The sequence below is a fragment of the Chamaea fasciata genome, unplaced genomic scaffold (genome assembly GCF_029207755.1).
Source record: "Chamaea fasciata isolate MVZ Bird 193981 ecotype frontalis unplaced genomic scaffold, bChaFas1.0.hap1 SCAF_1, whole genome shotgun sequence".
NCBI lineage: Eukaryota > Metazoa > Chordata > Aves > Passeriformes > Sylviidae > Chamaea > Chamaea fasciata.
In genome coordinates, this window is record NW_027094086.1 from 90691548 (window position 1) to 90708675 (window position 17128).

A 17128-nucleotide genomic window follows, 5' to 3' on the forward strand; every position below is an offset into this window, starting at 1 on the left:
CTGTTTATTTTCTTTTTTTTCTAGTATGAGATGGCACATTAATATTACATTACTTGTCATACTATATAATTGGAGACCATGAATTCCATTTTAAATATGAAAAACTATAATTTTCTGTGTCTTGATTTTTGTGCAGGGTTGTAGAGGATTGAAAGAGATCAAGCAAAGACCTAAATATTGCAACAGTAACTTCTGATAAGAATGCTTCTCTTTCATATTAGTCTCAGCAGTCAGTAATGCACAACTTTTTACTGTATATGTTGTGGGGTTTCTCTTTCATGCATAGTTATTGGAGGAATAACCTCATTACCTATGCTGTTGAAAACTAAGCTTTTGTGAAAAGAATGGAGGCATTTTTCATAGCAGTTTACACAGCTGACCATAAGCCAAGCATGGATCAGTACATCACATTCTGTAACTCCTGTGCAAAGTCTCGCATTGATCGGAGTTGACAGGGAAATGCCCATTGTTAAAACCCATCCACTGTTAGCAGAAATGTGGCATGAAACAGGTTGAACATGTGATAGCTGCTGGCACTTTGAACGTTGTCTATTCAAATGCCAGATTAGTAAAGCACTTTGGGGTGGGGTTTTTTGCACTGGGCTTAGCACAAACTGGAAAAATCTAGTGCAATGGTCATTTCCTGCTGAGTCAGAATGCAGCAAAGCTCCTCCAACAGGAATGCAGTGGCCCACAGGAGATGGTTGCTTTCTGATCTGCGCTGAGGAAGAGACTACACTGTGTTTGGAAACTTAGAAATGATCAAAGAGCTTCTGTGACATTTGTGAAGGAAAGTATTTCAATATGTTTTTACAACTCTTCTTTCAGAACACAGTTTATCTCTTCGGATGCTCTGCCTTTAGGTTGGGTTTTTTTAGTGAATTGCTAACATTTGTGACTATGTGGTTGCTAGAAGAGATAGCACTTCAGAGTGTTTAGCACATAATATTGAAAGAGGCTTAAAATCAACAACAGATCTGTAAAGATAACTGGATTATGTTACAGAAATAATTTTAGTAAATGAGATTTACCCAATATATTTCTCTAAACAGAAATCTCAACATATGGCTATTTCTATCCAAACTAGAGGAGTTGGACTCCTTCCTCTCTTACAGAGAAAATAGACTGAAAATTCTCCCAGCTGTATTCCTTGTCTACTAATTTTGTTTCCCTCCTTTCTACCAGTTTTTGCCCATGTGGAGAAGAAAAGGCATTTCTTGTGTTCCCTGCAAGTGAACCCTTGCAAGAAGTTCTTTTTCATGGAAAGTAAGTTTCTCTGTATTTATTTATCTATCTATATTTTTTTCCTTATCTTCTTTCCTAAATATGCTTAGCTTGTATTTAAAGGAAACTTAAAAACCTTTGAAAATATCACACGTTGAGTAGGTCCATGGATGATATCTTATGGAAATTGCTGAGCTCATATATTAATTTTAGGTTATATGTGAAATATTGGCAAATTCCCTAAAAAAAAAAAAAAAAAAGTGAGAGATGAATGATAAAAGGTTGGTTTGACGAACTGGGCAAAGATGATCTTCCATTAGGGAAGAGAGGCACAAGTTTCCCATCTACTTTGCCCTGTCAGCATGACTGAGCTCCAATACTGAGAGTTTCATCTACAAGTAATTGCTTCTGGCCTCTCGTAAGAACACTTTGTCTACACAGTGTTTGATAGATGAGTGCAAAGAAGGGCCATAAGATGTTGCACAGCCCATTCACCTTTCTTTCCACGCCTGGAAAGAAAGTCTGCAGCTCCAGAGCAGTGATGAGTACAAAACCGATCAATGGCCAGTGGCCTGTTTGGGCTCATGATCCACTGCACTCTGTCTGGCTATGTGGGGTCATAGATAAGAGCTTGCTATTATTAACTCAGTCTGGTCCTGTGGGTCACCTCCTCTCGCCATCAAGGGAGGTTATTCCCCCTCATTCTGGGTTTGCCCTCCAGCAGTCACATGGAGCACTGGAGGGACTGCTTGTGTCTTCTGCCTTCCAGAGGATGCCTCTCTTCAGCTTTTAGTAAAAGTTTCAAGTAGAGGAGTTCATGAGGTAGAGGACAGGTGGCACTAGGTTGGAAAGAGAGGGAGTCAGAGCTCAAGCAGCAACAAGAATGATGGATTGACTCCTGTGATGCTTAGTCAGGACTCTTACAAAAGGCAAGTGCTTGTCATAGGATAACAGATGTGCTTGTTCTTGAATAAATTGCAGTGGGTACTGTCATCATTGGACGTGTCAAGTAGTTTATATTTTGTTCAGAAAGCTGCTATGTGCTACATAATACTCATGGGTATGAAATGTTCTGCAATTGCATTGTGCTGATCCCATCAGATGGATTCTGTGGAAGGCAGGATAGCAGGATTCTAGGTTTTGTAAAAATTAATTCATATGTTAAATAAAAGAATTGTTATCTAGGAGACCTGTGTATCTATGAAAACAATTGTTAACTTGATTCTTTATTCAGTAAGAGATAAAGCTTTTCAAACAGATCACACAGAGTGAGTTCAGGATAACAAAACATTGAATCATAGAGCAGTTTGTTTTAGAAAGAATCTCCAGGAAAATCCAGTTCCTTTTGCTTAAAGCAGGGCTCAGTTCCAAGGTAGAATGGCCTGACCAGGGTTGTATCCAGTCAAGGATATCTGTAAGGTTGCATGTTTCTTTTACATCTGTCTTGAAGCGTGTTTAGTGTTTGAGTACCTTGTGTACTATTTGTTTTTTCTAATCTGTAATTGAAATTTCCTGAGCTACAACTTGTGTCTCTTGGTATCAAACAAGCAGGTGAGACAAGTCTAAGTTCAGGTGAAAAACTGGATGTAAGAAGCAGTTTAAAGTCATGACAAATACCAGAATTAATAAAAATACACACAGTACTTTAGAAATAGACATGGGACTTCACTTTGATCTCCAGTCACTACAAATTTTGTGCTTGAAGTGAAAGAGGTTAGATTCATCATGACTGCCCCTGAATTTTAAGGTCAGAAAAAACATGTGGGTTGCAGCTCAATATTTAAAATAGCCCAAATATTAATGGAGCACATAATAGGGACATACCTTCTCGTGGCATCATAGAAAAATGTGTCTCAAAGAGGAGGACAAAACATGGAACATATAGACACAATCTCTTTTTTTTCTGCATAATGTTGCTTTTAACACTCAAAAAGTAGAAGTATATGAATTGTAATACTTTAGGTGAGGGAGCAGGATTCAGAGGGGCAGTAGTTAACCTCTTCCTTTCTTCAATTTCTTATCCTGCCTGCTTTCAGTAAATACTCACCTGGGAAGCATGCAAAAGACCAGACAGAAAATCACTGATATAGAGCAGAATTTCCTTGAAGAAGTAGCTGGCCATATTTCTCAATAAATGCTTCATTTTCTCAAGAAATAGGAATAATTTGAAGCCAACTTTCTTTAAAAGCCTCGGTTTCCATATATTTTTAATAAGTCTCTAATCAGAGAACTTTTTAGTGTATGTGATATATATAATAGAAGCGCATCTTTAATTAAACCCCAAAAAGTAGCAGTTCCCAGGAGAGAAAAAAAAAGAGCAGGAAAGTGGATACTGAGAGGGAAAATTTTCCATAAGAAATCAGGAAAGCAAAAAAGAGAGAGGAAGCATCTAAAACCACCATAGAGCTGAGAGGGTAAAAAATGCATGAAAAGCATTTATAGGAACTAGTGATTAAATTTTAATTTTCAGAGGAAAGGATGTATAAATTACAAATAGTAATAAGCAGTATTCACACTAAAACATGTAAGGAGAAATCCAACATCAAAAGTTAGCTGAAGAAAATACAATCAATAATGTTTTATTATAGACAGACATTTTTTTCAGAGGCTCTGTGAAGTGAGAAAGATGGTGAAAGTTGCTCTTTCTTGTACTATAGATAATATTCAAAAAAGTTTGAAAAAAATTTGTAGAATAGCTCATGACGCAAACTACAATAGGAGGATCACTGTGCTCTGGAAATTGAGCTAATGATCCCACTTTAGCAACTGGGACATTGCTAGTCCCAGAGACTTGTTATTCCTTGTATTAATGTCAAATTTTGGCACTTAAAGGAAGTGGAAAACACATTCAGTTTGAAAACTGGTTCAGGGGGAGGTGATCCATGTCTGAATAGAATTGGTTGGAAAGTGTGTTGGGCTTTGTAAAAAGCCTGGAAATATTAATTAGGAGGATAAACACTAAAATATCAAGGTTTTTCGAGTTGGAAGTTTTCAGAAAAAGGTTATGATTTTCCGTGAGAAGAAGACACATACTTTGGAAGATTTTTGGTTAATCAGGAATCTAGTTTTATGTTGTAGGATGTTGTTTGCCAGCAGATCACTAACAGTACCTTGTTAGTAATCTTAATCCACCTCAGGTACAGAAGGTAAATGATACCCAAGATGTGGAAGCTCAAAACCATCGCTTTTTTGTTTGGCTTCTTAATTTTACAGCAGTTCTTTGCCTTCCTCTAGGCTGGCATTTCACTTTCTTTGGTGCATTTTGTGGTTTGTTCATCCTTTGGAAAGTTAGCATCTCGTGACATTTATATCTACCTAAAAGTCATCTAGAAGAAGATATTTGGAATGAAATAAAAAGAGTAGTAGAATTTAATAAGGAAGCACACAGTGTAACGAAGGATGAAGGATGAATTGTAAGTTCTGTAAAAGATGTTCCTTTCGTGTCTTAGAAGATGTCTTGCTTGTACACTTTGAAAACTGTGGATGGTCTTATGTTTGCTTTGCCGGATGCAACATGCCACAGATATATCCACAGCACAAATACTAAAAACAACAGTAAGGCAGAGATGAAAACCTTTAGAGCACTAAAGACATTAATTGGAAGAGGCAGGAAAGGAGTTATTGAAGCAATTGAATGGGAAGGAGGCCATGTCTGTAATAATTCTTAGAGAAATACGGGCGGTTTTTTTCACTATGTTGTCATGGTATTTTGTTACTGCATTGTCTGATGTTTACATCTTTGTTTTAAAATCCTGGAGGTGAGTTTTACAAATTACGTTGCTAGAGAAGTTATATATCCACCTCTCTCATATCTCTCCATCTTCTCCTGGATATGCAGAAATGGAAAATACTTAAAGCACAGTAAGAACAAGAGGCCCGTGAAAGAGACTTCACTGATGGTTGGCAGGTAAAATGTATTGACAGAAGGAACATATTGCTTAAATGAGTGGCTTCCTGCCTTGTCCTCATAAAAAAAAGAAGAAGAATCTGAATGCTAGGAGTGAGTAATAACTTCCCAATGGAAAGGGAGAGAAATCACACATTTACTAAAACAAGTAGTCAAGAAATAACTTTCTTGAAATAGGCCACTTTTCATATTCAGTGTGCCTGACACTTATTGATAATGCAAGAGGCAGCTGGATACAAGTGCTGACTTTGCCCATCATTTGACTGTGGCCAATTCCTTGCTACTCTAGCAATGAAGGGATGAGTTTGAAAACCAGAAAAATGCAGCTCTGCCCTCATTTCTGTGAGCAAGCATGCGCTTGAATCTGGAAGAAGTTTTTATCTTCTGGCAGATAAGCGCTGGTTTTGTAAATGCTGGTTAGTGATTCCCAGAGCACATACTCCTGGTTAACGCTTTGTTTATTATACATGCACTGTTTCCTGAAGTCATGTTACAAAATGTGACAAGACATTTGTTTAAGTGAGGCAGATGAGTGTGGTGGCAAAACTGCTGTGCAGAGTGGCAGTGCAGCAGGGCAAGCGTGCCACGGAGCTCTCCTTAGCTGAGGTGTGAAACAGCTGTCACAGCCATGACACCCTTAAAAACCAGAGCATCTGCTGAATGCCCTTGGAAGACACATTAGCCTTCACCCCAGCAGCCCCATATTGAAGGACACATTTGTTGCAAGCTAAAGACCTCTTATTTTTGTAATTGTGTGTCCAGCAGCTAGGTGGAGAAAAAGAAATGGGCTGCTCCACCAACAGAAAAATTAACAAAGCCTAATCCAGATTTGACCTAGGTTCGCCACATTACTCCTTGCAATAACCCTGTACCTCTTTCATACCCATTCCACTCCCCCAAACTTTTTATTTCCCCAGAGTTTCACCAGCTTCCCCCTGGGTTGCCCTCCTCTCTGGCTGAGCTACAGGCAGCATGCTGCCTGTTCAGAGCAGAGGCTGGTGTGTGCTGACCACCCATTGCCCTCCAGGATAACTGGAGAAATATCTCTACCCAATTGCCAGGGTTTATTTCTTTTTAGCAACTTAATTATCTTCAGTACTGTGGCCCCTCTGCTGATTTGTTTGAAATTGGACAGCAGGTTCACAACTTACCAGGAAAGACCAAGAAGTCCAGGTGTCAAGTCTCATTTCCTTGGGAAACCAGAGTTTAAATAAATGGTCACAGATGAGTGATTAGATTGCAGCTTCTGCTGAAAACTTCATGGGTTGAGCCACTCAGAGTTCAACTCTAAAATAAATCCATGCAGCATGATCCTAAGTTTCATCAGCATGACTGTTATACAGGCCTTGTATGCCACAGAAAAAAGCTACCTTAGAGGTAGTTTTAGCAAAGGAAGCTGAGTTATAAAATGCAGAACTTGAGCATTTCATTTGCTAAAGCTTTCCCTCTCTGTTTTCCTCTTTCCCTTTTCTTTTCCCCTTCCCCTTTCCTTTCCTGTTTTTACTTTTGCTTTCAACAAAAATTCCACTTTGGCTTTTTCAGATGGATGCCTGGCTCGAAGTAAAGGACATGCAGTGCGCAATCCCTTGCAGAAGCTGAAAATGGATGATGTGTACTGATGCTATTCAATGATGTCATCTCCTCTTTTTCTGTTTGAGATGGGTGATAGGAAAATGTTCTAAAATAAGACTGAGTGACCTCTTCATCCCTTGACTTCTCTTTCCACAAGCCTAAAAACCATCTAAAGAAATGACCACCCAGCTACCAGAGGAGTCCGTGGAGACGCAGAGCTCAGATGAGCTCGAGTGCAAGATCTGTTACAACCGCTATAACCTGCGGCAGAGAAAACCCAAAGTGCTGGAGTGTTGTCACAGAGTGTGTGCCAAATGCCTTTGCAAGATCATAGACTTTGGTGATTCCCCGCAAGGAGTCATAGTGTGCCCATTCTGCAGGTTTGAAACGTGCCTGCCAGATGATGAGGTTGGTAGTCTTCCTGATGACAACAACATCCTTCTGAATTTAGCTTGTGGGGGAAAGGGAAAGAAGTGCCTACCAGACAACCCAACAGAACTGTTGCTGACTCCCAAAAGGCTGGCATCTCTGGTTAGCCCTTCCCACACCTCTTCTAATTGCCTGGTTATAACAATCATGGAAGTACAAAGAGAAAGTCCCCAGACTCTGAACTCAACACCCGTGGTGGAATTTTACAGGCCTACAAGTTTTGACTCTGTTGCAACTGTGTCCCACAACTGGACAGTGTGGAACTGCACATCTTTGCTCTTCCAGACCTCGATTCGGGTGCTAGTGTGGTTGCTAGGGTTGCTCTACTTTAGCTCCTTGCCTTTAGGGATTTATTTACTGGTATCCAAGAAAGTCACCCTTGGGGTTGTCTTTGTAAGCCTTGTTCCTTCGAGCCTTGTTATTCTCATGATTTATGGCTTTTGCCAGTGTGTTTGCCATGAAGTTCTAGACTGCATGTCATCCTGATAACAAATGCAGTAAAATAAGGTGTATTACCAGATGTGTAGCATAGTTGATTTATCCTGGTTTTGTATTCTTTGTATTCTTATTTATTCTTATTGTCCATCCCACTAAATGGAAGCAGTGGCCCTAGTTACATGGTCCCTTTTTTCCAACTGAATTTGACCCTCCTCACCCTGAGCTTTTTTTGAGCTAATAATTGAAAATAGAAAATACATGTTAATTTTGAAGGGCTGAATTTTAGAAAGGGGTAAAGCAAAATCGCCAAACTTGATGCCTGCTGCTGCTGCTACCGCTACCGTTCAGATGAGTAGAACTTTGCTTTCTGTTGGCTTGATCAAGTCAGTTCAGGCTGTAGGATTCACCCAAGAAGAAATTACTGCAGCAGACACCTTCCAGATGCAAGTACTGCATCTCTTCACCCAACGCAGCTCATGCTCTGAAATACCTGTTATTATAATCCATCAACATTTATAGCAAATTAAATCACTCTATTAGTTAATATTATAAGAAGAATAAAGCTACCTTTTTTTTTTTTTTAGTTCTTATTATAGCAAAAATACTTGTGGGAGGCCAACTTTTTTTTTTTTTTTGAATGTTAAAAACTTGTCTCCAGAACACTTTCCCCAAAGAGAAGCCCATTTTTTCTTGTCACACAGTTGCAGCTCACTGCTAATGAGTACTTCTGGGGACCCAGCCCTGTGTTTGCTGTTCTCCAGGTGCACTTATTTCAGTGTATGCACCTTAAGCTTCCCTCTGAGGGTTCAGAGCTCTGCAGATTTCTGTGCCTATGTTCTGTTATGTTTACCCTCTCTGCCAGCATTTCCACCACCACTGGTGATATTTCCAAGCCACCAATCCTTCCTAATGGATGACCAACCTCATGCACAAGTATTCTGTGGTAGCTGTGCTGGAGAATTTGGCTTATGTGACTTTAGCTGTCAAGACAGACTTTTACTCCCAACCATTAGGAAACAGATCTTCAATCACTAATACAAATTCAAGAAAAAAAATTCTGAAATGGTTAACTAGCATTTTGTTTGGTTGGTTTTTTGGGGCTGGGGTTTTGTTTGTTTTTTTGTTCTGAGTTCACAGAATGAGCATTGTAAGGAGATACTGTGACTTTGGGAAGGTTTCTGTTTAAGGCATAGTCCTTCAAAATGTTTAATACTCTGAACTCTGCCTGTCACCACTGTGAGTTGATGGCAATCTAGATGTGGCAATTAGCATGTCTCCGTTGGTGGAGCTTGGAGGAATTACTGATACTTTACCATTCCACAAATAGAACCAGGCCCTGTAAGGCTTACTTGTTTGTTGCATGGTTTAGGCTACTTTAAGAACTACAGGAAGAACACAAAAATAAGTAATATTTAATGTTTATGTGTATAACTAGGTCTAGAAACACCACAGCTGCAAACTGGTTTTCTTGTGCACATCAGGGTGGAGTTGAGCAGTGCAAGCCTGGTTTTTGAGTCTGGCACAAGATTTAGTCATTTCAGGGCAGTGTAAAAGGGAGAGGGGTTTGTTGCATGAAAATTGAATGTATGGCCTAACAGTATACTCTTAGAGCAAACAGACTTTGGTAAGAATGAAAAAAATGACAGTGGGAAAAGCAGAGCCTGTCAAGAGGATTTGAAGTTAAAGCTGGTTCAGTTTTTGTGGATAGCACAGGTGGTATCTTCAGTTTTATTCCTATTGCAAAGAGAGAAAATGTGGAAATGTAAAGGTCCTGCTTTTCTTGACACTCATTTTATTATAGTGCATATATATGTGTGTGTATGTACATATAGACACATATGTAAGAAGAAAACTTATAGTGAAATTATAGTTTTCAAGTGTATGGAGTTATGGAGCTATGTATTGAATGATTAAAGGAAATGTTTCAGACTTTTCTGTAATGACAATAATTATACCTAAAATATTTTCAGAATTGCTAGAAAATACTATTCCTAAGTAATTGTTTTTAATGTTTGTGATAAAGCACATGTAGTTAGAAGAGGAATCATCTCCAGTCAAGGTTTGACTTGTCTATGAACTCATAAATTTTAAGTATCCAACAACAATCATGTGAAAAAAAAAAAGAAAAACAGAAACCTATGTGGGTTTATAGAACTTCATAACTTTTGGAAAGATGTATTTGTAGTGTTAAGGGTTTATATGTTTTAGGATTTGTTCAATTTGTCTGAATATAGTGTCTCTAATAAAGGGCTAACAGAGGATATAGGTATTACAAATGTGTGATATATATGAATTACCTCTGCACAACGTGTTCTACAGTGCTACCTGTTGTCTTTTCCTTTTGATTTTCAGCTGATTATCTTAGTGCCAGCACCAGGTATTTTGTACTCTGTTTTAAAACAGAGCCTAATTGTAGCAAAATTACAGTGGTATCAATTACACATCACAGCACAAATTAATACACCTGTTGTTGTACTTCTCTACTTTTCAGATTGCCAGCCCATTAAATTTATGTTGTTATTTCAGGCTGTGCTGCAATACAAACCCACTCAAAGATGCAAGCCTGCAAAAGCATATTGATTGTACAGCTATGCTGCCACTCAGCCAGAGCACGCTATTGCAGCTTTGGGGTCATAAAATATCTATATGACTTGCAATATGGCCATTGAGAATTGCTGGGAGATAAATCTCAATTATTTGTGGAGAAGAATTTTTGCTGTGTGACTGAGACTAGAAGAACTTCAGATATTACTCTTTCCTTATTTTTATTCTCTACCATCCTTTATACTTTGAACTGAAAACTCTTGTGTCCTCTGCAGTGGAATAACTGCACTGAAATTCATGTAAATGGGGCTAAAATCAAGACTTGCATACTTCTCTGCCTGCTTTTCCTTCCTTTTCTCTTACTGTTTTTCTCTCCTTGGAAAGTAATGGCTCCTGGGATTGTAAAATACTGCCTGCACACCAAGGCAATTCCCTTTCAGTGGGATTTATTCCTGCTATGCCCAGACATGACTCAACCAAGTACAAAGTGCTAGAAATTCATTACTACAGGATTAATTTAGTCCAAATGAGATTTTTTTGTTTTGTTTTTAATTCCTGCTTATCCTATGGATGCAGACTGTATCCTCAACAGCTGCTCATTTACTGTATGTTATCGTGGTATCCCCTGAGGGCTGGGGCAGGATGATGCAGGAGCAGCTGCTGGGCACAGCTTAGGAAGGTTGTGCTGAGCTGTACCATCCTGTGAGCAGGACTCAGTGAGGGATGAAGCTCTGCAGGTGTGACTTGAGCCCAGAGCTCAAAGGGGAATTAACAGAGTGTGGGTTAACGGAGTCTGTGAGTTCTTACATAGGATGTGGGGCTGGGGTTGGGCTGACTGAGAAGCTGAGCAAAGCAGAGAGGGGGTTTTGTCTGTGCCTGGGACAAAGGGACTGTGTTTTGAATAAATATTTTGAGGTAGAGCTGCTGCAAACAGTTTAACATTTTTCATACTGACCCTTCTGGGGTTTAAAATTAATTTGGTAGTTAAATTAATTCACTACTGTTATTACAGTAAAGTACATTTACTTCCCAAATGGCAAAGTGTTGAACTTCATTCTAATTTAAACAGATCCTTAGATTTGGGCATACTCCCACTGTTACGTTAACTATTTAAAGCTACAGGACTGGCCAAAGTAAGGGCTTTGATGTCTTTGATTTAGTTGCATTGTGAGCTTTGGTAGATCCTGCTATATTGATTATAGGCCCACAAAACCGTATATGCTAATATAAAATGCTTAAAATAGGCAAACTCTTGTCCTGATAACATCACTGGCAAACTTCAGGGTTGCCAGTATTTTACAATGTACCTGAAAATAGACTCTTCCAAAGAGACTTGATTACCTGAAGATACAGATACCTGAAGGTACAGATAAGTTGGTCAGCTGTGATGCTGATAACGCCAAGGTCATGGCTTTGATCCCTTTATGGACCATTCACTTAAAAGTTGGACTCGATAATTCTTGTGGGTCCCTTCCAAATCAAAGAATTCTCTGATTCTGCGGAGTCCAGCAGCACACAGTCAGATAGACAAGCTCAGAACAGGAAAACACAGCTTTCCACCTAAGTGGCTGCACTTCAACCCGAGGAAGAGGAACTGAGGAGGTTCACAGGAAGGTGGATGATGTTTCTGAATGAGTTCCTTGTTATTGGGTACAGGGTCATTGTTTTTCTTAATTTTAGCCAGTCCTAATGGTAGATTCAACTCACTATTCCTCTTACATTTCTGCTCCCTCTCATGAAACAAGTCTACGTGAAACTGTGGATAAACAGTATTTTGAAATGAAGCAATCTTTTCTACTACACTGAGTTTGCAGCCCAGTCCAGCACAGCAAGGCTAATACTGAAAATATGGCAAATTGCAGACAGGATGCAAGAGTGAACAGGGTAAATGGCAGCATGTTGTTAAAACAGTTTTGATGTCAAAGCAAGGAAAACATGGCTATAACCTGCCTTGTCTTGGCTGATTCAAAATTACTAAGAGGTTGTCCTAAGCCTGAGGGCCACCATGGCTCAACACCCATCCCTGCATCACCTCTGGGACAGTTCACTTCAACTGTGCATCTTCATTTTTTGTACAGGAGTTCTACATCATGATTTCATCTTCCTGCATGGATGATGGGTGGAGTGAAAGATCCACAGTGTTGCACTCTTAAACATTTTGACTATCCTAAGGTTTCTCAGGGTTGGGGTTTTTTCCATTTCTTCATATTTATTTCTACAAAGACAGCGCACTTTAAATAGAGTAATGCCTTCAAGGATTTTAAAAAAAAAAAGAAAGAAGAGAAAAAGAAAAAATGTGGGTAAGAAGAATTGAAAATTATGAAATTATTTTAAGATATTCAAAGTGATAGAAATAGACTGGGACTCTTTTTACTTTCATACTAGCAGACTAGATGTTATCCTTTGAATGACATCAGTAAATATTTAGTGCTGGAGATTCCCAAGGGAATTGATAAGTCTGGCAGACCTTAGGCACAGACCCTGTGCTCCACTACTTTTCTGTAAAGCAGCATTCTTCCTTTAGCATCAGTCACCTCTCTCAAAGTTGAACCATCACAGTTCACAAAGACTTCTGGCACAAAGGATAAATCCCCAGTCTGGGGACAGTAAATCATCTTTTTAGAGACGTGTGAAAGTAGCAAAGCTTTCAGTCTTAGACCTTAAACAAAGAGAAGTCATCTTGCAGTCTGAATTGCTAGCATAAATTTAATTTTAAATCAAGTTTCATTGTGCTGGGAAACACTACAACTAGAAAACTTTATTTTGTTTTTCTGCCTTTTGCTATACAAATGTGGTTTGCATTTTTTAAAAAGTATAAAATTGTAGAAATCAGAGATGGATAGGAAGAAGCCTAATAAGTAATTGTATCCATTTCCTCTGCCACTGTAGAGATGAATGCTTTGTCTAGTCTGGTTTTAAATGTCTAAAGTGATGAGGCCTCCACCTCTTCCCACAAGGGATTTTTCAGCCATTTAATAGGCTTCTTTGTTAGGAAATACTTGCCTCATACTGATCCCATTTTTTTTTTTCTTCTGCATAATGCAGTCCCTTTCTTCTGTGCCCACTATTTTAACTTTTATGAAATCTGGGAAATGTATCGTATTTATCCATTTCATACTGTAGCTGAATAATTCATAATCCTTGTTGTTCAAGTAACAGAAGAGATAAGCAACCAGTAGTTGAACAGCTAATACTTCTCTGAAATGGTGTACCATGTACCAGAGGGTATATTTCCTGGCAAGTCCTGGCTGACACTGCTTTCTGCCTTAGGGAGTGAAAAATGTCAAGAATGTCAAGTGAAACTGAAGAAATGCATCTTCCCCAAGTGCATGCACGGCAATATTACTGAAATTTCAAGAGGTGCTGAGGCAAACAGCCTACTTCTTTGGATAGAGCTTTTCTTTCTAAAAGTGGATGATTTTATTAAAAGTACACTTTCAAAAAGCATTTTAATTTTCTTTTCATAAGCAAACCTCTAGATGAGAACCACACTATGTCAAAACTCTTTAACTTGTTGAGAGACAAGGCTGGATTGATTGCCACTCACTGCTAAGCAGTTTTTGCTGACAGCTTAGCTCAAAAGAAAAAAATTATTCCAGCGTTATAGAGTTTGAAAAGATGCCTTTGCAACTGTGTCACTGGAATCAGATCTGTGCATGAAAAAATGACTCATGTCTTGACAACAGTAACTGCATTTCTGATTTAATTACAACATATTAGATAATCCTCTGCCTCAACTCAAAGGACAAGAAGGAGCAGTGTGACTAAGGAAATCCTAGGTGGACAGCTAGATTTTCTGTGGTTTTGCATTCAAAAGCTACTTTTAAAAAGCGGTGCTATGCTTTATGCTGACCCTGGGCCAGGTGGGAGGTCTGCTGGGTCTCTCTAACCTCTGAACTGTAGTGGATGCACATGAAAAGGTATATGGACAGCCCATATGGATGTAGAACTCCTCATACACCTCCTAATATATGGCAATCCACAGTTTGGAGATCTCTTGAGATGGAGATTGTGTCTGTGGCTTTGATCCTTGCCTATGGACTTCTTTGGATTCCTTTAAATGTTACGTTTAACCCACTTATAGCCTTGGCACCTATAAATTCTTACAGCATAAAGTCCCACAATTTAATTCCGTACTTGGTGGAAAAGGTCTGCTTGTCTTAAAAACCCCTGAGATGCTTGTTACATCTGCCCTACTTATTCCAATAAGGAAAGCAGTTCTGAGTTATGACGGCACATTGTTTTCTCTACACTCCTCAGAACTTCATCTATCCTTGGGGATGTTAACATCATGGTTTTATTACTCATACTTCTCCTTGGCTGTCTTTTGTCCAAGCTGTACATCCTAGTCTATTTGATCTTGCTTCAGCAGCAGGCTTTCCATGCTCACCACCAGCCACTGCACTTGCCTGAACCTTTTCTACAGTTTCTTCTTTTTCACTTTGAGGTGGGATGAAGCATTTAGAAATAGATTCTAATCAGTGCCATTTGTTGATAAGCCATGTGACCACATAAGACACCTCTACTCCTACGGCCATGGAAATCACTTTGCAATTTTTATTGCTCGTGACAGCAGATCTGAGGTGTTACACTTGATTGTTGTTGGTTTATATGCTGTATGGATGTGCACTGATAAACTCGCTAACATGTATTCATCCTGTGCATTCTAACATCCCCATTTGAATTGTCTGGTTTACATGGGTGCAGGAGACAGTAGATTCCAGAGAAGGTTTAATTTAATCTTGGCAGAGACTGGACTATGGATTTTAGCTCTTTTAAGCACATGGCCTAGACTGAGCAGCCACGCATCATCTCTCTCTGCCATAGTGGTGGCAGCTACCTCACCCACTTGTTGCAGCCATCCCAATCTACAGCCTAGAACTTTTTTTATTGCAAGAAAACATTTTTCTTTTAAGCACTTTTACTGAATCTTTTATTTCTTTAAGACCTGTGGCCTTCTTCATCTCCTTCCTTCTTCATTCTAAGAAGAGGAGGTGCTCTCAGATAAAATTATTAATAATTATGCTGTTTAGACAGTAAGCCCATTACATTGAGTTCTTCATATTGCTGAGCAGGGCAAAAGTTTGGGGTCTCTTTCTTCAGATGTCCTACCAGACATAAGCAGGGACCTCAGCATCCTGCTGTCCTGGGCCTCACAGAAGGCTTCTTCCAGCCCCTGGAGGTCTTCATGCTGATGCTCTTTACATCAGTGTCCCATCTTTTAGATAGAAAAACTCAGTGTCTCTAAGGAAACATTTTTATTGCATTAAAACTAGATAGAGCTTATTTTCTTTCATCAAAGAATGAAATTCTGAGGCTGAAACTTTTGGGGGCACTTCCAGGGCCAGCTGCAAATCTTTAATTACATTTTTGTTGTTTTAGTAATTAAACACAATAATAACACGAAGTCAGTGAGGCTACATGAATCATGCAGGTAGTTGATGAAATGTCACAAGTAGGTGCTGAAAATTTGGTGGTGGGGGGGGTGGGCAAGGACAAGAGGTTTTAAACAAAATAAGAAAATGGAGAAAAAGGCTTGATCACACAATAGGACTTGGGTGGAGAGGGCAAACAGCTGTAGATCTTCTACAAGAGATTGCAGAAATAATGCACAAAGGCAGGTAGAATGTGAAAAATGTGTGCGTATGCTTCAGTGAATTATGGACATATTGTAGAGTGAAATTCTCAACCCAACAAACTTGAAAAAAGGAAGTTTTAATCATATATTGCTTTACTTTTTACTTTGTCACCAAAAATCCATAGGTTTTAAATTTCAGATCAATTTGAGGCTTACCAAGTGTAACGAGTTTTATGAGAGGAGTTTGGCTGCTGTAACTTTGCCTTCTATAACTGTCTTTTTTAGATTTATGAGGAAAAGTCGTAGTGTGGAAACTTCTTTTTGTGTTTATTTCATGAGTGGAACGATGAAATCTACCATAATCTTGCAGACAAGGAAACCATGACATGGTAGCAAATGGCAAAAATATAACCATTCCTATTTGAAATAATGAAGTACTAATGTAAAAGCAATTGTTTCACTCAATAAAACTTTAATTTTTCAGTAAAGATTTGTCATGATAAGCATATTTCTTAATGTCTGAGTTTGAAAGTCTTTCAGATTTTATTCCTGTTACTCATTGGAACAGTTTTAAAAATAGACTGAAGGTGAGTATGTGAAGTGTTTTAACCAAATAGACAAAATATTTTTGTTTACTGCACAAGTATGTAAAGTGTTTTGTGCAAAGGAAGACTGCAAAAACCTAAGTGAAAACTAGACAAATTTCTAGGTGGTCACTCAACCACGTATTTTTAAAATAACATGACAGCATGTATGAGGGAGCATTCCAGGTAGCAGCCAGAAAGTAATTTGCAGTGCGTACTTTGCATTGGAGTCCTGCATCTTCTGGCCTTGGCAACTGGCTGTTATTAAAACCAGAGGGCTGATTCCTGGTTTAGAGAAGGATGTCCTTGCCTGGAAACCCTTATTCCAAGCACCTCTAAAGCCTGAGTGCACCAGTGTCTGCTGCTTTAGGAGGCTGCGAGCTGCAGGCTGTCCATCCCTCACATTGTCAGAGAAGGGTCTGTGGAGCCTGGCCGCAGGGGACATGGATGTGATTTGCACACACATGCACAGGGAAATGGAGCTGCTCAGTGAACACACACTCCTCTGGCATGAATTATTCCTTCTTTTAGCAGGACTGCAAGGAGTAAGTGTGTTGTAACTCTGCTGGCTTCAGGTGCAGCTAGACCATAACAGAGTGCAACTCTCAGTGGTGCGGTATGTGATCTTGTAGAAGTGGACAGACTAGGAAGATTTATTCACATTAGCCAGTTTTGGTCACTGGTGTAATTTGCATTTTGAATGGATGAGACTTTGGTTTAGTGATGGCTAGATATATAACTTTATTTTTTAGATTGCAAAACCTTCCCTGCCATGCTTTGCTTCCTTTTCCTCTGTTAAGCTGGGGGATGGCCCAGAACTGATCAGCTTTCTGATATCCAGATCTCATGAGC

At 39.2% G+C, this 17128-nt stretch overlaps 1 protein-coding gene across 2 annotated transcripts in view; it reads left to right on the forward strand.

Annotated features, from left to right (window-relative positions):
- The window catches only part of RNF182 (ring finger protein 182), a 29561-nt gene extending 19256 nt beyond the window's left edge, over positions 1–10305 (forward strand). For both annotated transcript variants that reach the window (XM_066187393.1, XM_066186742.1), the window contains exons 2-3: positions 1186–1266; positions 6674–10305. In XM_066187393.1, coding sequence (XP_066043490.1) covers positions 6881–7618 — 738 coding nt within the window. In that variant the 5' untranslated portion in view covers positions 1186–1266; positions 6674–6880 and the 3' untranslated portion in view covers positions 7619–10305. The remainder of the gene's footprint in view (positions 1–1185; positions 1267–6673) is intronic.
- Positions 10306–17128: the final 6823 nt, after the last annotated feature.